General features: G+C 41.7%; 1 protein-coding gene across 5 annotated transcripts in view; it reads right to left on the bottom strand.

The window, feature by feature from the left end:
- The window catches only part of FGGY (FGGY carbohydrate kinase domain containing), a 130,111-nt gene that overhangs the window by 43,218 nt on the left and 62,309 nt on the right, over positions 1-24,584 (bottom strand). For all 5 annotated transcript variants that reach the window (XM_041483381.1, XM_041483382.1, XM_041483383.1 and 2 more), the window contains 2 exons: positions 23,519-23,647; positions 19,403-19,506 (listed from right to left, as the gene is read on the bottom strand). In XM_041483381.1, the coding sequence (XP_041339315.1) occupies positions 19,403-19,506; positions 23,519-23,647 (233 nt within the window). The remainder of the gene's footprint in view (positions 1-19,402; positions 19,507-23,518; positions 23,648-24,584) is intronic.

Below are 24,584 nucleotides of genomic sequence, written 5' to 3'. Positions count from 1 at the left end.
ACAGGTAGAAATTTACTCCCAAAAACATGGGAAAATGTTTTCCCCCATTTATATAATTTTTAGATGATAAGACACAGCCCACAACCCATTCATCCCTACTGAAGAACAGCTGGGCCTGGACAAACAGAAAGTAAGAAATTTCAGGAATAGGACCTGTATTTTACACCGAGAGGGAAACTGGCTCATTTCTCCAGAAAAAGGACTTATTTAGAGTGACTAGTGGGATACAGTACTCTGCTTGATTGGCATGAGCAAACACAGGCACTGTAATCAGCACAGGAGTTTCCCATCCTGTACTTTAGGAGAGCTCAGAATGAGGAGGGAATCCTGCTGACAGAGGACAGTGCTGTCCCTCGAGAGCTGCCATCAGCTCCATGCTGGCAGTGGAAGGCCAAGCTCCAGTGCCCTCTCAACAGTGCCAGGAGAGAGGGGTGCCTCAGGTGCAGGCTGCACACCTGGGCTGGGATCTGCTTGGCTTCAGCAGCAAACACGCCTGGGTAAAGACCACATTCTGCCCCTTAGTTAGGCTCGGCTTTACACAAACCACTCCTAGCTGTGAGGGCAGATCAGGCAGATATCTGAGCAGTGTCTCCCAGGCATGGAGCAGAGCTCCACCACTCGCACACCAACATCCCCAGCACAGGGACAGCCTGGCCCCTGCACTCCCTGCTTTTGTGGTTAGACCACTCAGGATGTGGGAGACACTGGTTCATTTCCTTTCTCTCCTTCAGAAGATGCAAATTACCAGTTTATAAGGGTGGAGGGCATTTTCCTTCCTCTTGCAGAGTGGTTTCACTTTCAATAGACCAGACAGACTTTCTACACTTCCCTCCTGGTTCAGCAGATCCCTGTCCAGTCTGCAAGTCACAGACACACCAGGAACTGGGATGGTGGGACTTGAGTCCCAGGACTTGCTCCAAAGACTAATTCAGCCCCACTGGTTGAACGTGGAACTCTTGCAGCAGGGGCTGGAGGACACAGGCCATCCACGCCCTGCCAGGCTTCTCTTGGAAGCAGGATCCATGTTTTCTCTTCCAGGACTACATATATACTCTCAAGTGAGACACAGCTGTGATTTCACTGGGAAAAAAGAACAGCAGTGCAGTCCTACACCATCCCATGATTTATGCTGCACTTCCCACTGATGATGGCTAAATCTGCAACTGTTGTTTTCCAGAAGGTGGGAACTACTAACAGAGAAGGATACAAGAGAATTAATTCCGTAACAAAATCAGTCTGTGTGTATCAATGCTGAAGAGCAAAAAAGAGAGGTCTTAGTCAATGGGACAATGGGGTTTTTTGTATTTAGACCTTGCTCTTCAACAGCAAAATTCTAGACCCATTGAAAGATGCTCAAGGTTTGCTGTTGAATTCAATAAAGCCTGGACTTTACATCAAAACAGTTTTGAGAATAATTAAAAATTCAGGCCTGTTCCTGTTAAACTTGATGCACATTTTCTCTATATTTAAACAGGCTGAACATTAAAGGCAGTTTTTACTAGCCAGTAGGGAATATGCTGCAAGATGCAGTTTACTGGCATTTGTGCATCACACATGTTTAGTAAATACAGCAGCAGGGAGGTTTCTGCACAAACAATAGTCTGCTCAAGCCATAAACTTACAGTACAGCTGATTCTTGTCAGGAAGTTAAGTAGGAAAACAAAACAACAAAAATTTGTTTTTCAAAATACATCACCACAGTGTCAAGAAATTATGATTTCTCTCAGGAACGCATCTAACAAATCTGGGAATCCTGCTTGGATCTCCCTTATCAGCTCTGATGCCCTGACTTACTTTCCTTACAGATGTATGTGTACACATGTGTCTTGTGTGTCTGTGCAAGATTTTGGCTGACTAAACCCATTAAAGAGCAAGAATAGCTGCACTGAATTTACAAAGGCATTTATGACTCCAAGTGGACGAAGCTACGTCAAAAACATTGCAAAGACATTTGGTTTTGTTTTGTTTTCTCTTAAAACTACAAATTAATACAGCTTTGAGTTTTCATCACCTCGATGGGGCAAGCCTTCTTTTACGATTTCAATAACAAAATGAAGCACAAGAAAAAGCAAATCCTAAAACAAGCTGATTTTTAGACCAATTCCACTTCACTGACCTTACTGAGAACACAGCATGTGGCCGAAGTCCCCAGTCAGTATCTGCTCTGAACTGGTGATGGAAGCATGGGGAGAACCCAAACATCTCAACTCACTCCCACCCTACAGCCATGGACACAGCACAGTGTCCCAGGAGCTGACAAGGTACATTTAGGGCAGAAGGGGCCTGGGGTCTTGAAGGCTTATCTCAAAATATTTGTGATGCAGAGAACTTTGCAGGGTTCTGCAGTCTGCTGAAGGAAAAAAATCTGGTTATGGCAAAGGGATCAAGACTAAAATCTAAATGCTGTGTCACCAGAAAAAAAAAAACAAGCAGCCAAAGGATATTAAAGGCATCAAGACGCTTTGTGAAATCAGGGGAAAGTCTCAACATCAAGAAGGGCAATAGAGTTTATAAAATAAAAAACAAACTCACACCTTTTTTCTGTCATTAGTCCACAATTTACCAAATTCTCCTGTAAAAATGTTTAGATTCATTAAAAGACCAAATTCTCCCTGCAGCCAGTACTTCTGGCCTAGTGTTTTGGACACTCACAGGAATTTAGGACAGGATATTTCCATGCTGGCTCTTCTCACATTACACTGAGACCTTCCTATCCTCTTACTACCAAAGTACCATTTGTACACATTCCAGCAAACTTTCAACACATGAACAGAGCAAACGAGGGCGTTGGGAATTGCCACACTGATGAATAAAGCCAGCAGGGCACTTGGTTATCAGTTTTGTTGCTGTGGGAACTTTTAACTGGAATAAAGAACACTGGCTGTCATGCTTGGCTTTACTGATGATAGGGCATAATCAGATTTCCCATTTCCCCCTTTCACTTAAGGAGTTTAATTCACATTTTGCAGACTCTGGGCTTTGATACACATGGAAAGCAAGAAAATTGGGGATAACAAACTCCTCAAAACAGACACACAATCCTTGAGAAGCAACAGGGTGAGCATCCTCCTGAAGCTATATGCATCAGAAACAGCAAATGGTTTCCATTTCCCCTCCTTGAAATATTTGGACGGTGATTAAATCTTTCAAGCCACGCAGCAGCTGGCATTTGTATTTTCATAATAAAAAGTCCTAATTCTGTTTGAGTATACATCCCACCCAATCCCACTAAAACACATGACTAGACAGAGGCATAAGGTTGGAGAAGCAGTGCAAAGTTTGCTGCAGTACCTAGAAGAAAAGAAAAGCACAATTTTCCAGATTCAGGGCTATTTTGGTTACAATAACACCATGTCTCTTTTACAGCTTTCAATTGCCTTCAGACATTCTTATGGTGATATAGGAGGATCAATGTCATTATTTTTTTTTCCTTTAATGAGCTTAAGAAAATCCTTAATCTTTTTAGTAGAAAAACAACATGTGTTTCAGATTTATGGGCAATTGATTTTTATTTTTAAAGCAAATAAGAGATGTCATCCTTCTCTGGAAGTTAAAATACGAATTCAAAGGGAGCCTAAGACTTTCTGCCTTCCATTGAACTGAAATTCCTCCTGTGACACACTCCCACTGTGAGACATAGTAACAGTTATTATCTTTTATATAGAGTGAAACTGAAACACAGGATATCCTCTGCTAGAGGTGAGAGTGATCTCTGCACAATTAATGCAGCAGGAATTTGAAGACAGAAGACGAGAGGAATCTGAACCTGTTCAGACTTTGAGTCATAAGCTGCATCTATAAATATTCCAGCTGAACGTGTTCACACAGGGACTGTTGCCCTCATGGGTGATGATGCCAGCTCAGACAAGGATTACACCCAGACAGGCAACTCCACCTCACAGTTACTCTGTCTGGGGATGGGGGACAATCCTTTTGTGCAAGGAAATGTCACCTTTCCCTGCCTCCCCACCACACACATTCCTGCTTGCTCAGCCCCACTGCTTTGGATGAAATGAGCACTAAGCAGTTCCAAGATTCCTGCTCATTTGACAGGGAAAAAAAAAAAAAAAAAAAAAAAAAAAGAGTTCCACACCTTCTGAAAGAGAGAAAAAGGGAAATAAAGTTCTCTCTGGGCGGGTTTAACCTCAGCGTGTGCTTTATAAAAGATCATACTAATATGTAAGATATGTAAACATCATAGAGCAATCAGAAACAAATGAAAGGATGAATTCAGTTTAACAATATTCAGCTGTGGTGCAACTGCCAGAAGGCACTTTTTGTTATGAATAGATCATTTGGATGAGTTACAGGCCAGACTTGAACCCTGGCGTGCGCTGGGAAAATCAGTGTCAAACTACCTAAGATCAGAAGGTATCAGCAGCACATCTGGCAGCCCACAGAAATGAAAAATGTTTTTAAAATATAAAAGGCTATATAGAACTAAGGTAAATTAAGAAAGGACCTGCTTAAATGGCATTAATATGAGATCTGTAATGTATTTAATTTAGATTAGTCCTTCCCACTTGCCTCTCCCTTTAAAACAAAGGCAGGCAAAAAAATTCCATTTCAGTTATAAAAGTCTACCTGGAAAACAAAAGCAGGAGAGGCTAATGCACAGCTGATGTGAGTGAATCAGAGGAGTCTTTAACCCAAGTTCAGCTCTCAGGACTGTCCCTGCATTCAAGGACAGGACAGAACAGAGACCTTCACAGACAAGCCTCACCTGGGCACCCAGCCACACCATCAAATGAGCAAGTGGCACTGTGAGATTTGTTTCACTTAGCTTTGTTTTCCTGGACCAGCCATGATGATCAGGCACATGCTTGTGCTTCCTCCTCAGCTTTAGGTAAATGTTAAGGCAATCAGAGACAAGATAAAATAACACACCACACTGGAGAGAGCAGTTTTGTGAAGTATGAATTTCAGCAATTTTCTTCCCTACTTGAAAGCATCTGTTGCTGGTGTAGGCTCACACAAACTCCTTCAATAAAACTAACAGAGAATTTGGAGAATTTGGCTATTACCTGAAAAGCAAATCTTTATATTAACAAGGCATACTGCTATATCCATCTTCTGCCATTTTAGTTTCTGCTTTTTAATACTGAGCTTCTGATATGTGGCAGCATTCTGCAATCACTATCAGCTTCTCTGTTTACCTGCAACATGCCATAGAGAGAGGAAATATTTTCTGTGGGACTATTCTTGACTTTCACTCACTTCCATGAAGGCAAGTTTAATCCTTTATTCTACTTTTAGAGTACAGTCACATTAGAGTCAAAACTTTTTAAGGTAATTATTTGCTAAGGAGAAGCTAGGTCAGAAAATTTGTTTGAAAATCACCTCACTTATCAGCTTCTATAGCCAGAAATTCAGAATAACAGCTGCTTTTGTTAGGCTAAGACAGGTATGAAGAAAAGATCTAAGACATTAATGGAGAGAGCAGAGAAAGAAACAAGGAAAAGCACCATATCAGTCACCAACTAATAAATGCTCTTTACAGTTCTGGACTTTGATCACTGACAAGTCAAATACTTTCATTAACTTTTTTGCTGACTTTTAACTTCCAAAGTTCCTGACTGACTGTGGATTGAGAATACTGACAGTAACTCAATTCAGAGGCTTTACATGGATGCATAAAATCTTGCATTAAGAAAACTGTATCATTTTGCTTCTGCTGACAGATGGGTCTTATAGAGCTACTCGACCCCAACCCTCTGACAAAGAATGAAAGAGATTCATAAAAAAAAAGGAAAGAACTCAAAGGGAAACCCAAGAATGTTTCATTTCTAGCTTTCTGGTTCAAACTTAGGTCACAGTAATAGCTACTGAATGTGTGATTTAATAACAGCACTTGCTGGTGGCATATATATATATATATATACACACATATATAAACTGGGCAGAGCTGGGGCATGAAATTGTGCTTTCAGTGAACTGATCTACTCTAAAATTGCCATGCTGGCATTATTTCTCAAGCTTTAAATGGGTTTAAAACTAAGCTTCCCCATAGCTCTGGAGGCTATTTTCTAAGTTAAATGTATGGTGCACCAAGTCAGCTTCTTAAAATATGTCCATTAGTAGCAGTAATTACATACTGAACACAAAACAGTATTCCAGCTTCAGCCTGATGTAAGATATACTTAAGAAAATAAAGTTTTGAAACACAAGAAATGTACTTCAGGACAAAGGAAATGAAAATTTATTAATATTCCAATTCCTACAGGTCATACACTGCCAGCAATTTATTTGCTTATATTTTAAGCTCAGGTCCCCTGGCCATCATGGGTTTGCTATGCAGCTGCATAGCTCGTGGTGGGCAAGTCACCAGCTCTGCCACACGAGACAGGCTGGCATCCCCTGAGCCATCCTCAGTGACAGATTTACTCTGCCACAATATTAAGACCAGACCACAGAATTCTTGCACAGAGCTCACTTTATCCCACTGGAAGGATGGAAGTCACACAAGTGACAACAACAACAGAGAGAGGACGAGGGCTTTGGGGCTCTGCCTGAGCTCACCCACCCACGGATGGTTTGGTAACCTGTTTACAGGCTGCTGAAGAATTCTGGCTTAGAGGATACAAAACACTTCCATGAATGCCTCACTGAATATGCACCTCATCATTTATTGCCAAGGATATATCACATAGACCTGGAAAATTCAATCCCTGTATTAATTACCTCCCATACAAAACTCTCAGTACAGCCTAAAACTAGGAGACACAAATGAGTTCTTGGGGACTTCTGTTACCTCTTACTCCAAGTAGTAACCTGTGTGAGAAGGGCAGCAAAATGTCAATGACACACATGCAGAACTATTTCTAATTTTCTAAATTCTCCATAAAATATTAACTGGTCTACAAACTAGAGGCCAAACCAGGTATGTGATTAATGTGCAATAAAGAAACCACACTCCAAGGGCAACTTGATTGCTTCATCTCAAAAAATATTTCAGGTGAGATATACACTGGGACTATATACTGCACAACCCAGCTCTATATCTAACAAGAATCAATTTGAGTAAAACTTCACAGAATTTATTAAACATTTGCACAGTTAGATTTTTTTTTCCTCGCTAAAGAAGGAAAGGTATTTGAAAAAAAAATAACAAAACTTATGATTTTTAATAAAAGAATAGATTGACTCATGATAATATTAGTTACTCAATTTTTATGAGTTTATACTTATTGGTATAAAGAGGAATTAATCTAGACCAGCAGAAGTAGTTTATATTTACTGGCATCTAGAGAAGGAAAAGACAAGGACGATACTGGCTGTTAAAAGAGTTAGAACACATCAATTAAAATGTTGTTTAAAACTGACAACAACAAAAAAATCACATTTACCAAAAAAAACCCAAAAAAACACCCCTGTTTTACTCCATTGTATTTTAGAAATGCAACAGATCAGGCAGGGTATAAAGAGGTCAGAGACTACACTTGTATGAGCAGCTTTTCTGGATATCTGCCACTAAAACCAGTTTGAAGCTGCATTTCTGAGAAAAGCTTCTGACAGTGGCTGCTCTGGGGCTGAACTAACTCACTGCTGAGACCCCCTGCACCTCCTGAGGCCCCATTTTCAGGCAGCAACCAGGTCCAGCTTTTTCATCTGAGCTGGCTGTGGGTATTTTTTCCAATGGGCTGCATCAATTTTCAGCCCAAGGTATGTTTGGCATTAGAATGTCTTAGGGTACAGCCACATGAATAAATAATTATGGGCAAAACTTGGAGGTCAGTTGCCCAGCAAAACCACCTCTACTCATCATCTCTCTGTGGTGTATGGTGTGACAGATCCCAGGGACCTGGCACATTGCACAGGAAACCAGAGCCAGGAGTGCTGCTGGGAGTTGCTGACATGGTACAAATACACACTATAGATTACTCAGTTCATTTCTTCATCTGCCCCTACTCTTATTTCACGATCGCACAAAAGGATTTTTAAAATCTTATTTTTGCTTTTTTTTTTTAACACCAGTCTTATGAAAGAAGCTGGCAATGATATTAGCTTTAAACATTAACCAGCCAAGCTGGACAACTGATATTTGTTTTAAGTAGAACAATACTTTTCACATTATAAAATCCTGCCATTTTCCCCAGGGCAAAATAGAGAGCAAGACTAGTACCTACCTCTCCTACTGTAAACTTTTGACTTTCTCTCTTTGCACTCAAACCTCTAAATTCAAAAGCAGGAAAAAAAAAGAAGAAAAAGCAGGGAAAAAAGGAGAAAATTATACTGGAAGCAAAAAATGCTCTTCATTTTGTTTGCCTTACTATTACCTAAGTAAAAAGGGAGAGATGTTAATAAAAGAGAAGCTGAGAAGGCCACATCTGAATGTGTTCCTCAAGTCCTGTTCCAGTTCTTTGCTGGATTTTACCTGCTGTTTGCAGAAGATAGGAGCTGCAATGGGATGTGAGCATTTGGAATTTGGCCACTTAAAGCACAAGCTAGAAGAGAAGCATGGCTTAATTACAAATCTATCAGGAGCACTAATTAACCACCCTACCAGACCACCTGTAGCCACTTTGGGAGAAAAAATTACAGAGTGGAAATACAAAAATCAATGCTGTGGAATAGACACAAAGTTCTCAGCCTTCTACAAGACCTCCTGCCAGCAATCTCCTGACCATGACTTTCCCCAGGCATTGTGAGCAGCAGACTCTCAGCTTTCACCCAGAAAGCATCAAAAAACTCTGAGCCCTATCTGTGGATCAGGGTCAGGAGTCCCACAGGTGGTAGAAGGGAACAGCAGATTTGTCATTTTGGGAAGCTGAATCCTGAGACTCCTGTCAGAAAGAGGCAAGTCCTGGTTCAGTCTGGGATCCAACAAAGGACTGTCTAAAACTGTCATGCCCTAAAAGGGCTCAGAGGTCTCAGTGTGCATGTTTTCTTTTAGAGTAATGGTGCATTTGTGTAGAATGAAGAGTTTCACCAGGCACTGTCAGATGGATGAGAGACCGGATTCAAGAATAGGGAACCACCCAGAGAGGGAGCAGGAGCAGGAGGATCAAACAAGTTCTGCATCAGCACAAGGAGAGCCCAGGAGGGTCTAGGGAGCAGTGCCAGATTATCAGATCAGAGTCACTGATGAGAGGAGTCTCCAGGAGAACAGACAAGTCTAAGTACAGCATCTGCTTCTGGAACTGTCCCTGGGTTTGTCCCTGGGACACTGAAAAAAACCAATCCTGGTGTCCTGCACAAAAAATATGCACCCCTGTGAAGTTTGTGCTCCTTGTGTGTGAGGTTAAACTCCTGTTTATTCCAGGAAGCAGACCTGGAATTAAGCCTGGGACGACTTGAAAGTTTCAGCTCTGGAAGAAGTTAAATGGGACTGAATGCAGGGGTAATCATTCCAGACTCAGTCAACATCCACCATTTCCTTCTGCCTAAATCGGAGATGCAAGAACTTCAAAAGTCTTGTCAGGGACCCTGACTGAATGCTCAGCTTTGCAGCAAACCCTTTAAATTAGATGAATTTTGACTGTTCCAAGCTTAAATGTTCACATCCATTTACTTCTGCTTTTTATCAGTATCCATTAACACTAAGCTTATTTATGTTTCAGCTTGGGAAAGTACACGATGGGCACACAGTAGCCTATGATCCTTTTCTTTGTATTCCCAAAGGTCAAGGTTTCCTTCAGAAATTGGTAAAAAAGACCTTTAATCTGCTAAATTGTTTTCAAAATCCAACACAGAAAAAAAAGCGCCCCCATTTGTGATGGATTCAGATGCTTTTTGCTAAGCACTTAAGCACTAACAGTTCTGCATTGATTTATTTTATTGTTTTATTTAGTGAAATGTCTGGATATAGATATACACATTAACCTTTTTTTTTTTTTTTCTTCCTTTGCTCATATTTACTGTGTCGCCTTCCTTGAAATGGGCACTACAAGTGCTTTGATAAATGGGCTGAAAGGTTGTCTGGTTACCCCATGGCTTCTGCTTGTGTCCTTGCTGCTCTGGACCCTTCTGCAGCAGTGCTGCTCCATGACTCACTGCAGTTACTTCTGTGCCTCTCAAAACAATAGTTCACTGGGGATCCAGGGCCTCAAATGAGCTACAACCATTTATTCCACCCATTTATTTTTACTTCTCCTCCAGTGATAGATATTCACTGTCACAAAATGCCAGTTTGTGTGAAGATTATAAATCTTCCAGCACAGCCATTTTAACTCTGCACTTGATAATACTACAGTTTGCTGCTATGGAAAGTCAAATCCCTTAAAGCTCATCACAGCATGAGCTAACTCTTCTCATGTTTAAAAAAAAAAAATAACACCCCAAAGCACATAGTCCCTTCTAACCTGTTGTTAACAGTGGGCAGTAACAAGTGTCTTAGGGAAGATCATAGAAATACAGGAAATATACAATAATTTACACAAAAATGTCCTCCCAGCCTTCAGTGAGATAAAGTTCAAGCAAATTTCTGTTCTTACCTTCAACCAACACAAGAAACCAAGTCTTCAGAAGTGACTGATACTGCAAACAACCCCCAGTTTTCATGAAGAAAACCTCCATTTGTGCAGTAGAAAATAAATTTACTATAATGACAAGTTACAGACCAGTGCAAGTCTTACAAGAAGATTGGAGTTTTTTAAGTCTCAGAATTATTCCTATAGCTCACAGCCCTTCAATCTTCAGTTCTGGTTCCTAAACAAACATATCTCAGATATTACTTGCAGCAGAATCTTATTTTAGGGAACTACTGAGACCTCATCCCACACTGAAAGGTTGGGAATTGTGCACATGGAACAGCTATGCCACAAGTAGCAAAACAAACCCTACCCCCACACTGCACTTGAGAAAAGCCCTCCAGGACCCCCAGCCAAGCTCTGAGCATTCCCAGGCAGACCCAGTCCTTGTCTCTGAGGCTGGATGCCCCTCCTACACACCTTAAGGACTTTCTTATTTATTTTTTGCATAAAGCAGTTAATTTTAGAGATTTTCCTTTTCCTCCACTATCTAAGTGCTCCTTCTACATCAGTGAAGGCCACTACCAACAACAGTATTATGCCTGCACTTCAATAAATCCTCTGCAGTACTCCTGGAGCTGGAAGCAGATTCTCACATTATATGGGATATGCATTCACACACTATTTAAAACACGTTTTTAAACATTTGAATAACTAAATGGGTAAATCCTGAGGATCTTACCCAGTGTTTATTCAGCCCTTACTTACTGAGACAAACTCCCAAGGACAGAGTAAATAGTGAGAGAGGACCTCAGGCCTTTACCCACAGCTATAAACAATGAACTCAGCATAAACTGTGATTCCCAGCTGACACTGGGAGAAAAGCAGCAGCTAATGCTTCTCCCCACTTTGCTCCCAGAGGGATTACATGACAAGAGATTTACTTTCTCCCTAAAAGAACTTGCCCCAACCCAGATATTGCCCCATTCACAGCTGGAACTGCAGCAAGGAACTTAGATGAAGAACTACTGACTCATGAGATGATGAACAGAATTGGAAATGGAGGGGAAAAGCCAGAGTAAAAGACCTAATGCCCAACGACTGATGGAATTTGCCTGAGTGGGGGAACTGTTGCTGTTAAGAAGAATAAACAGCACTGCATTTATATCCCCTTGGCTGTGGAGCTCTCGATACTCAGCACTCTCATACCACACCTTGCATTGGAGAGATCTTTGTCTGCACAGCTTCACTTCGTGCTCATTGTGCAAGTGAGGGAACCAAGGAAAGGCAATAACCTGACAGAACCACAGTGCAAACCAACTCACTAAACAAAATACGGGATTTGACCCCAAACTTTCACAACCCTCACTGCACATAAGGCTAATTCCAAAATTTTTAAACTAACAGAAAATTCTGAAGTTGTTTTTCATACAATTACTGTATTCCCTCGAAAATTCCATTTCTTTGTTCTACGGCCCAGAAAAAATCTAGGAGATGACCAAGAATATCCCTTATCATATCTCATTTAATTTATATTTTAGTTATTCTTTTACAGTTATTGGAAGAAAAAGAGTAAAAAATTGAGTCCTTTTTGTTCTCCCTGAGATCTAGACACACAGAGCAAGCAGACTGTTCAATAAATTCATGCCTACTCACAAAAACAAGAGAGACAAGGGATCTGGAAAGGTCATTCATTATACATTTGTATGCCTGTCAGCTGAGAAAACTCCCCTATGCAGCTCTCCTTGGAGCAGAGCACTCCGGGAAGACACTTGGGGTTGCTCAAGACTTTGGGCTTCAGGCCAATCCATCCTTCTGGGTCTCGAGAGGAGTGATCAGATTTGGTTACCCTGCAGCCTTGACGGGAGTGTTGCACCTGTCAGATCTGATAGTACCACTTGGAAGAATATAAGAAAAGAAAACCAAAAACTTTCCGTTACAATGAAAGACTGCTGCTGCACTTTCATTAACAAAAAAAAATTAGAATGTTGCTACTTAAACAACAAATCAAAAGTAAGTTGCTTTGTCCTGTCCCCCACAGTGGAATGATGTTGTCATGTGAACATCAGTGAAGAAAGGCAAACATTTAACCTTCCCAGAATCACATAGTACAGAATACAACCTCCTTCCTACAACAGAAGAAGCAAAATCCCCCACATCCTATTAAAATATACAGCTGTTACAGTTAAGAAATGAAGGTGCAAGGCAGATTGAGGGCTTGATCTAATAACAGGTAACCAATCCCACACTGCTTTAAGCACAGGGACCCAAACTAGGCAGCCCAATATTTCCAGCAGCCAGACCAACTAAACCTTTGTAGTGTCAACATAAGAATGGAAGAAGCTCAGTCTCTCCTGCTCACTCTTCCTAAGGCAAAACATGGGGAAAGGAGCGAAGAACAGGAGAGGAGCCCTATTAGCAGTCACACCTGGAAAGCCCAACACACAGACACTGCAGAAAGAATCATGGAATCATACAACGGTTTGGGTTGGAAAGGACTTTAAAGCCCACCCAGTTCCACCCCCTGCCATGGCAAGGACACCTCCCACTATCCCAGGTTGCTCCAAGGCCTGTCCAACCTAGCCTTGAACACTTCCAGGGATGAGGCAGCCACAGCTACTCTGGGCAAGTATTCTGAAGGCTCAGTAGCCCAAATCCAACACCCCGATCCTCTGTCAGACACGGCAGCTTGCAGTGAAGCACAGCATGGAAAGCACTGCATGTGGTGGAATTTTCAAAGATTCCATTGATGCCAGTGAGTTGCCTCTTGAGTATCACCCTTCATGGATCTCCAAGTAGAGCATTTTTCAAAGCCTTTTCTCTGTCCACATTTATTATTTGAGTCTTTGAACTCAACTGATGTGTTCACAAAAAGCAAGGAGAGTTGAATGTACAGTTTTGTGGGAATACTACTGAGCATTATCTACTTTATGTACAATAGAGATTAAATTGCTTTCAGATACGTTCCCGTGCACAGGCTGATTACCAGCAAGGCACTGGGATGCAAAACTTTGATGTCTCTGGACTGGCATAGGCTAAATAGGAGCATCCCATTCTCCCCATCACCAGGGCATACCTGAGCTTTGAATTATGCCAGGCCAGGAACAAAGGAATCTTGCTCATAACAAAAACTTTTAATAACTCACTGAGAAAGCCTCCCTTTCATCTCTGCCAAGCTTTAGGAAAGGCTGGGAGGCAAGCAGAAATAAACATTGTACAGACTCACCACTGCTGGCTCTAAAGTAAACTCTCCAACTTCCTATTTACATTTCAAGATCTTAAGCTTTGTGGTTTACTAGTTCTGCAAGTAAGTGCTTTGGGTTTTGGAGGCTGCCTGCACATGATCTCCCACCACTACTGAAGTCTTCCTAGCTTTTATTAATATAATAGGGAGGTCAGAAAAGCAACAATCTTTTATATGCCCTGCTAGCAGAAATATTTTACTTCTTGCTTTTTAAAAACAAAACAAAGCAAGCAAAGCATACAACGGCAAATTAATGCCAGCAAAGTGGATATTACAGTTGTGTTTGTTTGTTTTTGAAACTGAGGATGCTGGAACATGGAGCAAGAGAGTTTCATTAAAAAGGGTGTGGAGGAGTTCTTTGAGGGACAAGTAAAAGAAGGTGGCAATTTTATGCATTTATAACCCTTCTAAGGCCATTGGCTGAAAAGGCACCTAAAGAGCCTCTGTGACCTTTTCTACTTGAGCCTAAATCTGTGTACACCAAGGATGGGCAACCTGCAACAACAGTTGTGAAGTAAATGTGGTTTTCATTTCATGCAGCCTTCCCTAAATGTAAAACATCTTCATTAGCTGGGAAGTCAGCACTGTGACTGCTGCCAAATACAATATAGAAGGCAGCAGAACTGTGCCGAATGAGGACAGAGCGAGGGAGAGCCTCCTGTGACACTCAGTTCTTTCTCCCACCCCAAAACTCTGTGGCTCACATGCACAACAGGCTTTACAGGGGAGAGGAATATTTAAAAAGCAAGACTGCAGGTGCTTATCAATTCCATAAAGCTCACACAGCTCATCCCCCATACTTGCCCAGTCTGCCCCAGCCTCACTAGGTTTGCTTTTGGTTTTATTTTTTTCCCCTCCTGCATTCCTCCCCCTTCTCCCGCCTGACCCTCCCGAAGGCAGCGCCTTTCCCCTGGTCAGGAGAAGGACAAATCGCCGTCCCCGCTGCAGGCTGGGTGGCAGCCAGCTGGCAGGGCTGTGTGCCCCGGGCTGTGCCCTGTCCCCCCGGAGACCGCACGTTGCGGGGCGGGGATGCCGGAGCGAGCGCGGCTCCAGCGCGGCCCCGCACCGAGCTGCCAGAGGCTGCTCAGCCCTGCCAGCCCTGCCCTGCTCGGGGCACCGAGGAGCCCCTGCGCAGCGATCACTCCCAAGGCTGCTGCTTTAACAACGTGGCATGTTCTGAAGAGGAGACTCCGGTATCAGAGCCAAAATACACTGAATCCACTTGCTGGTCTGGCTCCCACTGAGATTAGAGATCAGGCTCGGAGAACACTTTGAGCCAGCATGTCTCTGCTGTCTCCTCTCCAGGATGTACTGCAAAGGACACGTACTGTGCATGCTCTGGGGGTGGAAACGTGCTTAACACTCTATTTGTGCGAACAAAGCTGGCAGCTCGGGCGGATATTGTGGAGCAAAGAAGCTCTATTGTGTTTGCCAGTCATCACGAGAATCAAATGAACAAATTTAGAATAAGCAAATTGGGCTGGAGTTCCTTTAGCAGAAAGCACTCAAAGGCTAGTCAGGCTTAGGGAGAGAGAGAATACGGGATATTCTTCCTGAAATAATCCATGGTAAACATTGGGACAGCAAAATGATCTGTTCATTTTGCTGTTCATGTAGTTGATCTGTCTTTTAGATCATGTATTAAATCTGAAAAGGTAGAAGATAAATTACTTGCGCCTCTCCAATTGAAAAAAAGGACTAAATTATACAGTTCAAACCACATGAACATTATCACCCAGGGAAAAAAGAATTGTGCACCAAGCCAGGAGAGTCTGTTCCCAATGCCAAGAGTCACATAAGTAACAAAAACAGATGCAAAAGAAGAGGTTGCATCTAAACTTGAAGAGATTGCTTGACAATCCCCAAAAAGAGGTGTTGAGTACAGAGAACTGATAAAGAAGGAATGACTGAAGAAGAACACAGACCGTATCACTAAATGAAGACAGAAAAAAAAATACCAGAGACTCTGGAGATAATGGAACACAAACCTTGTACATTTGGGACTCAAAATACCAGCAAATTCACACTCCCCCAATTAATAGGCTAAAATTAGGCCAGACCAAGTTCCCATTGAAAGCTGCTCTGCCTACTTTCTTCAGCTGGGAGTCACAAAAGGTGTTGGAGCAAGAACAACAAATATTTTCATGATGGTACAACTTTGCCCTGCAAAAGCACCCCTCTGTCCAGGACTGGGACATGGGAATACAGAAATATGTGCCTGAAAACCTCCCGATCACATAAAGGTTTCAGGAGAAAAAAAAAAAGGGATTTTTAAAACCTTTAAAATACCCCAAAAATCTCTTAAGACACTGGCAGGAAGACAGGCTTGTAGGGAAACCAACTACCTTATTCCCAGAAGTTAGGGCATGTCTGTTAGACCCACGCAAACTACAAGTTAGGAATAACAGGCAAGCTCCTGTTTCAGTGCCTCAAACTTGCTGTGATTTTGCTGGGAAAAAACTACTCACACATTTGGTGTAGTCACCATGGCTACACAGAGAAAGGCTCCTAAAAGTTCCAAAGCCAAGTGTGGGTGCTGGAGCTCAGAGCCCCTGCCTGCAAAGCCAACCAGGAAAGTCAGGAATACCCTTGGGCACAGAGACCAAATCTGCAGGGATGAATCCCAGCCCCAAAACAATCCTTCACAAGTGAAAGAGCAGCTTATTTGCCATTCCAAATGCAAATTCTACCCATGTCTTTTGCTAGGGCAAAGGAGGCAGCAGAGAATCATGTAAAATGCATAACTGTCCAAAAATATTCAGAAAACCATCTTTTCCTTTCTTTTTCCTCATGGATAATGGATGAGCCCTGAGGTGGCAGTGACTTTCAGCAACCAACAGCTCAGACCTGGGCTGGGGTCAATAACCTAATTACAACAAGCATTTTGCTGCTTTCATGAGCTATTCGACAGAAACATGAAATTCTCTGTGTCCCTCTGATTACCCCAAACTGTCAGTGGTTAATTCCAAAAGCGTATCCTCACCTAAAAATGGTAGTTCCACCACAAATTAAACTATTATAGCCATGAGTAAAATTAGGTTCCACATTTGTACATTCTAAAATATCAAAGGCATGATTAGCAAAGTCTTTTGTTTAAGATCTCTAGAGTCCTGGAGGTAATGAAAACTGGGTCGAGGAGCAGTTTCTCTGAAAGTTTAAAGTAAATGCTGTGTTCAAGTCCTGTGACTCATGGAGTACTTGGTCTAGAGAATGGAACTACTCAGATACCAAGAGCAGTCCCCCTGCCCTGAGCAGAGGAGGAGGAAGGGGTGGAAAAGAAAGGCATTGCAGATGATTTTGAACAGTTTCCTGTTACGGCCCCTTGAAAGAAACCCAGCCGTACTTTCCCCCTGCTTTCTGTTTGCTGAATTTCTCCTGACAGTTGGCTCCTTCGTTTGCCAGAACCACAACAAAGGACGGCCTTGAGTTTCCACACAGGCCATTTTCTCCCTCTCTTGTCTCTGATCATCTCACAAAGGTATTATTGTTGCTGGCTCACTGGGGCTCAGTGCACCTGAGGCACATCAAAGGCACTTTTTAATGCCCGCCTGACCACACAGGTCTCTCTCCCACTGCATTAAATTAAACTCGATGATTAATCTCTGCAGCCCTCAGGGTCCCTTGGTCCACACGGAGAGAGAAAATATATATTTCTATCAAAACACAAGTATAATATACTTTCATTTTATAGCCCTAATTAAAAAAAGGAACAGCTAATTTTGGCCAAATGCAGCTGCATATAGGTCTCATTAAAACACAAATACAACTGCTCTGTGTGCTCCACACTCACTTCACACAGCCTGTGCAGGTAATAGATAAAAGAACAGAAAACTAAAATCCTTTCACAGATTAGATCCAGAGAAGTTTAGAATTTACTTATTGTCTGCTGGCTAGAGACTGTTATACCCCTCCCTGTGCAGATGGGTGAAGGCAAGCAGTTAAGGAAATGATTATAAAATGCTGAGTAGGTAGATTTAAGTAAAAATCTACTTAAATCTAGCAAAAACTGCACAAGCGTCTATTCCTGAGTTTGAACTGAAGTGATTAAAAGCCTTAAAAGTTTCTGCCTTGTGCAGTCTGTGTTCGACTTTGGGGTTGCTTTGATGACAGAGCATCAACATGGATTTTATCACATCCCTTTTGCTACATTAGCATATTTAATGGAGCCACAACTCTCATGGTTGTGGAGAGTGCACACAAAACGTGTTAATATTGATGTGCCGTGCTCCAGTTTGGGAAGTCAAACAACCCACTGTTGTGAACTGGGTGTATGTTAGAACTCACCAATGCACAAATATCAACCATTAATAAATAACCACACACATGTCCTGCTCCAGGGCTGGTTGTGCTAAAGGAATGAGCCAGAGCCAGCTGGCCCACTGCCAGCTACCCAACACTGCCCTCAGACCTTTGGGGGAAGCTGCCTGCGAGCTCCTCAGCTCACTGCAGTCCAGTACTATGTCTCTATTAACTCATTTTAACAACTCAAACTAACTCAGCTATATGAAACAGGTTAGGAAGAGTTCACTCACACAGCTTCTACTGAAAGGGCAGAAGCCTCCATCAAAAAACCAGGAAACAATGGAAGCAGTGGCAGGGCTTGAAGGGTGACTTCTTCCCCCAGGGTGCCCCACCTGCCCTATGACAGACAGACAGGTACCAGTGGAATTTTTCAAAGACAGAGCAAGCCAAGAGTGATGGAGCTTGAAGCTTGAAACTTTTGTTTAGGAAGGAACCAAAACATATTCCAGTTGGTCTAGGGGATTTAAGCTTAATGCTCTGCTTCACAATAGTGGGATTATTCACGTCCTTAAATTCAATCACGTGCTAAAATACTTTGCTGAACAACAATCCATGTGACAAGATCACCATTTATTCATGCTCAAGATCACCATGGATTCGTACTGTTACTACAGAGACAATTTAATTTATTGTTAAGACTGATGTTTTATTATCAGCCTCCTTTCTTTTTCTCTCCTGGAGCTTTCTCCATGAAGCATGTCATTCCTCCCCAACTCCTCTAGGACTCCCAGTGCCATTTGCTCCTTTTTGGAAAAATCCAAGTTCTAATCATTCTAAATTTAAGACCAAAATGAGTTTTAAATAAAAAATGTGGCAGAAAAGGGTACTTATCTAAATGGAATGCTCTCAGACTCATACATTTTAAAACAGTATAAATTTCAAAAGCAGATACTAAATTTTAATTGCAATCTCAGAGAAAGCTTTTGTATTAATTCACCGAGAAAAATTAGCAAAGTGAAAACTGCTTATTGGGGGGTTTTCTTTCTTTTTAGTCATGATATGTCTCATAATTCTACACACCATGGCAATTTTCAGAGGGAAAAGGATTTATATTGATTAAGGGAAGAGGTGGAGGAGCAGGGCTGTGACTGAAGATGGGCACTCCTTCTCCAAAGACACTCTTCTGTAACACATTAGTGATAGGCTTGTCACAGATAACTCAGGCTCAGGCTTTGGCTCAGATTTCAGGCTGCTCTTTAAACCACTCTGGCATCGTGGTTTTTACTTTCCATGTCATTTTTCAGTATTGATTTCTACTACTATTAAAGTTCTTGCTTAATAGCAAATGCACGGTAATTTATAATTAATATCCAAAGGTAAAGATAGAGTTACCAGAAAAAAAAATTCAAGGAAAAAAGAACGGGGTGAGAAGGACAAAGGTCAATTTTCCCTTCAGAAACATAAGTTAGTAAATTCTGCACAAATTAGGATGACACATACAACCTACCCCCATGTGGCACGAAGATGTTCCACAGATCATAGCGACTCGGGATGTAATGGGCTGGTTCTCACATGGAAGGTTGTGTCCTTTCACATCTGCTCCAATTACTCCTATTAAAGTAAAATTAAAATTCTCTGTTAAAGAACAACAAGCCATCCTGCACCAAACAGACCTTTTCTGCACTCAAATAATTGCTGAGTACCTCACACCACTACCACAAATTAAGAAAGTCTACTTAGCCAACAAAGGAAATAATTTTATCCATCAGATTGAAGTATTTATTCCAAATATAAGGACCCAAGATGATTACTTCTAAATGCATGCCTGTCATCGTGATTTTTAAGTGTTATTTTACCTAGAAAGTGTTATTTTACCTGACATTTATTCTCTTAGGTAGCTCACTGGCATGCAGAATAAAAGTGCCCTGCTGTACTGGCAGGCTGCAGATGTGTTTATTTGTTCACAGTTTATCATGAACATCCTGGATGATGTCTTTTGTCAGGGGATGAGTTGGAGAAAGGGGTAACTTGGCAGGAGACTGGAAGGCTGCCAGCTTTATTGTCTTCACTGCTGCTCCTGTTCTGCCCATGTCAGAACCATCTAAAGGCAGATTTTTCCTCCCCTTCGAGGAACTGAGCTTGGCTCTGAGGAGAAGAGAGTCAGCACCACTCAGCCTGCAGCAGAAAATACACCCAGGAGATGCCAGGCAGACCTACAGCTGAGCCTCAGAACACATCCCATCCTGCTTGAGTCACTTCAGGGGAGGCTACAGAGGCAATCTGCCCTCTCCTCCTTCTCCTCTCCCAGGCTGCATCCTGGCACCACGTTGTGCTGCACTCAGCAAAATGCAGCAGCCAACAAGTAACATTTTTGCACTGGACTTTTCTTAAACATTGCTTTTCAGCTGGCAAGCTGGTCACCAGACTGTGAATTTTCAGCTGCAAAGCTCAATTTGGAGACCAGCATGTCAATACTGATTAAAAAAATCCCCTTCATCTGTCTGTAGAAGGATCAGGAAAACATTTGCTGGACATTGTGAAAGATGCTAAGTGCTAGGGCTGGTTCATATCCTACATTTCATTAACATGATCTTGTTTAGATCACCACTGCAATGCTCTGTTATCAAATCAGTCTGGTGGGATTTGTCATACTGGGATCACCATGGTTATCCTGGTATTACCATGGTTGGAAGTCATCTAAATCATGAAAAAATTAAGGGCTAAAATTTTAAAGTCTTAAAAAATCCATCCTTATGTCCCTTTAACTAAACCAACTTGTAACTATGAAGTGGCACTAAAGAGCTATGAAGCTGTCCTAAAGAGACTTAGATACAACAAAAAGCTAAAAGTAAGGCTTCTACTTCATGTTTTATTTTTTCACTGCTCCAACAGAATAAATGCATATTAGGAATTTTGGATAGGGTTGTCTACAAGGCAAATTCCTGTACTAAGCAAGACCGTATTCGAATTTCTTGAGTTAAAAATACTGTTCACACTTGAGAGGGAAGAAATCTATTAAACTAAACAATCAGCATATGCTGCAAATGTATTTTCATAAACAATATAAAACTGAAAAGATCTTTTTAATTGCTAAGAAAATATGCATCCTGCAAAACAGGAATTATGGCTCTTTTTGGAATTTTAGTCAGTGGCTTCACCAGTGTTTAGAATTGTTAGAATCTTCTTATTTGTGATTAATTAAAGTCAGACAGCAAATAAGTCTGGAATATAGGCTAAAAGTTATATAACTGCTGCTATAAGTCACTTTCACCTTTAGCTTAGGTGGAATTTCTCATAGTCTGAGGCAGATTCAAAAGCAGAGGCTGAGAACAAGAAGTGTGCACCACACAGAACAGAGGAGAGCTTTTTAGGAAGGCAAGCAGTGCTTAGCAATGTGTACTTCTGGATCTCTTCCACAGTGACATGGTATTTTAGACACTGCACCATAAATCATCTAGTTTTGTTGAAACAATGCTGATGCCTTTTGAAAAGGTGAAATGTAAACAGCATTTTTATGAGGCCAGCCCCACAAGCCTGGCCTGCCATCCTCACAGTTTTATCTGTACACTCTCTGAAATTAGTACAGTAGGTCAAAATGCCAGATATAACTTCTTGGCTCTTAGATCCTCACTTTTCCATAAGAGGTATCAGATGGACTGATCCAGGAGTCACACATGACCTCCTCAAACATACACACTAAACAATTCTTTACCTTATTGTATTCAAAGCTTTGAAGCCTTCATAAACTTCAGGAACCTGCTCAGCCAAACCACACTTCACATCTAGCCAAAAGCAGACATGAGCTGCATCAAAAGTTATTAACACTGCAAACAAGATGTCCATCACATCATTCTGGCTTAGCCTGCAGGATATTTTCTTTACAGATATCTGCACTCTTCGACTCTCCTTTTGTTCCTGCTGTCATTTTTGCTATCAAATCTTTTCATTCTTGCTATCAAATCTTTTCATTCTTGCTATCAAATCTTTTCATTCTTGCTGTCCTTTCTACTAAGTTTCCACACCATTTCCAATATATTTATTACCCTTCCGGATTCAAGAATTATGAGTTCCACTGTAAATGCTCCTCTTGTGTCAGACTGCACTGAGCTATGGGTGGGATTATCAGGTTCTCCCACTATCTTCCTGACTCTTCCCTCTGTAATGCCCCCCTCTCCCTAACAACAACCTGTGTGTTGGTTTTCTCCTCCTGGCAATCATTCCAGGAGTCTGCTGGTGTTTGTGGTGCCATCTGGGAAAACATATTCAGATTAGCAGACTTCTCTATCCAGTGCAGCCCTTTCCTGAGGGATGCCAGTAGCTGAGTGTTTCTAATGTCAGAGTTTCTTTACACAACTCTGTATCAAGGAACAGACACTTGCTCTCTATTCTTTTTAAAATTCAATTGAGTGATTTCAGCACATGAAAAAATGGGAAAACTTTTTGTGCTCTGGATCCATAATGATGCCAATTAAACAAGGACGTTCCACTGCTGTTTTCACATGCTCTGTGACAACCTAGTTTTGCAGCAAGTTAATTCTTTCAGGTCAGATTATTACTCTGTTCTTTTTCAATAACATAGAATTGCCAAGGCACACAGTTTTAAACACGTTTTTATGCAATTAGGATACTGACAGATATTTTTAAGTCAGTCACAACACACCTACAAATATGACACTGAAGCTCAGTCTTCCTTTTTGCAGACAGATCTACATCTAATCCTTTCCAGGTAGCAAGAAATGCAATCTCCATGATTATTCAGCCTCACCAAAAGCAAAGTAAAGGGATTTAAACACTAAAAAGTTCCCAGCCACAGTTTCTAGAAGGACAAATGAAATTTAAAACAGCACAAAACATTTGAAACAAAACTGGTAGTTTAACACCTAATCACATTTCAGTTAGATCTAGTAAAAAATCCTCTGATGAGTAATAGATTTCCATTAAAGAGTACTGTTTCAATAACAGTGAAACTTCCTGAGGTAAGACTGTTTTCTAAACCAGCAAACTAAAAAACCCTCAATTTCCTGCTGAGAAAGTTACACTGAGTCTCTTTCTTATTGACAGTATTTGGACAAGGCCAAACAGCACAGTAAGAAAATTAACTTGTTTGGCCTCATCCAATGACTTTCAGAAAAGAAAAACCAGGGTTGAACATCAGAATATTGTGCTGGAAAAGAAAAAAAGTCAAAGCATCAGACCTTAAAGCTTTGAATCATGAATCATTTCTAATGCTAATAAGAATCCCAACTATGAACAAGCATCAAACATGAGGCTTCTCCCTCAGAATGGATGTTTGTGTTTTTTTCTTACTTATCCCCAAAGTTTTAAGCAAAAGAAGATGCAAACTCTCAGCATGTTGCATTCCAACACCACGGTGTTTCAGTCAAAAGCAGAACTAGCAGAAATTAACAAACAATTTGCAAATCCAGCTGAAAAGACATATAACAGTGATATATCCTCTTTCTAGAAACAGATTTGCAGTGCTGGTAGTGTGATGATTTGGGGTAGTTTTTAAGACTATCATCAGAGCAAATGGCTGGATAAAAACAGTCTGTGACAAAAATGGCTTTCTGAAATTAATTCAACAGTTCCTGTCTCCAAGAGCAGTGAATCCATGAGTGAGTACCTAGTCCTCCAGCATGTGCATCAATGAGAGATGCTGCCACTGCAATCCCTTCCGGGAGCCCGAGATCTCGCGCAGCGTCCGGTGTCAGACCTTTCCCAACAGCCTCTCCAGGAGACAGGACGTGGTTTCCTGGGCAGACACAAGACAAACCAAACACCTGTCAATTTACTAAACAGAAAAACAAACATGTGTGTTAATGCAAGAGCTCCCTTCCTCCCCCTCCAGTGAAGCCTCGTGTCTATAAAAGAAAGAAGTGCATCACAGAGCTCTGTGTGATGGAGCATCTTTCATTATCTGTCTGCAGATTAAACACAACTGTGCCAGATCAGGCCATCCCATGGCAATTTAGGAGTTCAAAAGCATTCAATATCCTATCTAGCCACAGAGAAAGGTTGCACCACAAGCAATTAAATTCTGCTTGGCATCTCTCCAGGAGATATGAAATGCAGAAATCCCAGGTTCTTGTGGAAGGTGCTGCCTGCAGGCATTCTCTGGGCATGGAAGGAGATTCAGCTCACTCTGTGCTCACAAATGAACACTGCACCTGTTGCACAAGGAACTGGCCAATTTTTTCTTTCCATTTCCATCCTTTCCAGCAGTTCTGCTAGGAATAAAGTGGCTATAGCAACAGAAACTCTGAAAAAGAAACTGGCTTAAACAGCAAATTCCTCCAGTTGCAGCTGTATTTCCTCATGGACTTAAATAATCCCTTTCTGAGCCTTCTCTGGCCTGTGCAGAATGAAGAAAACAAGAACACAACCCTGCCCTCCCTGCCCTGTCACAGCGAGCCCAGGGGAAAGTCCTGCCACAACACACACTCAATTTTGTCTGAGCTTAGAAGAACAAACCTAGGTTCTTTCAAGTACCAGAATTTAGGGACACCCCCAAGAGCCTCCTCTCAGCCCCGCACAGCTGGAGCAGTGAGACTCTGCTCCTGGGACTGCACACACTTCCATTTTTATGCAATGGTTTGGGGGTGAGAGGCAGAAAGCTCAGTGGGAATTCCCACAGACCTCCCTGCCAATGCCTACCTGGAGTGTTTACTAAATTCAACAAATCTGGGAAG

Source organism: Pyrgilauda ruficollis, unplaced genomic scaffold (genome assembly GCF_017590135.1).
Source record: "Pyrgilauda ruficollis isolate IOZ18807 unplaced genomic scaffold, ASM1759013v1 scaffold6, whole genome shotgun sequence".
Taxonomy (NCBI): Eukaryota; Metazoa; Chordata; class Aves; order Passeriformes; family Passeridae; genus Pyrgilauda; species Pyrgilauda ruficollis.
This window is presented reverse-complemented; position numbering and strand designations above follow the sequence as displayed.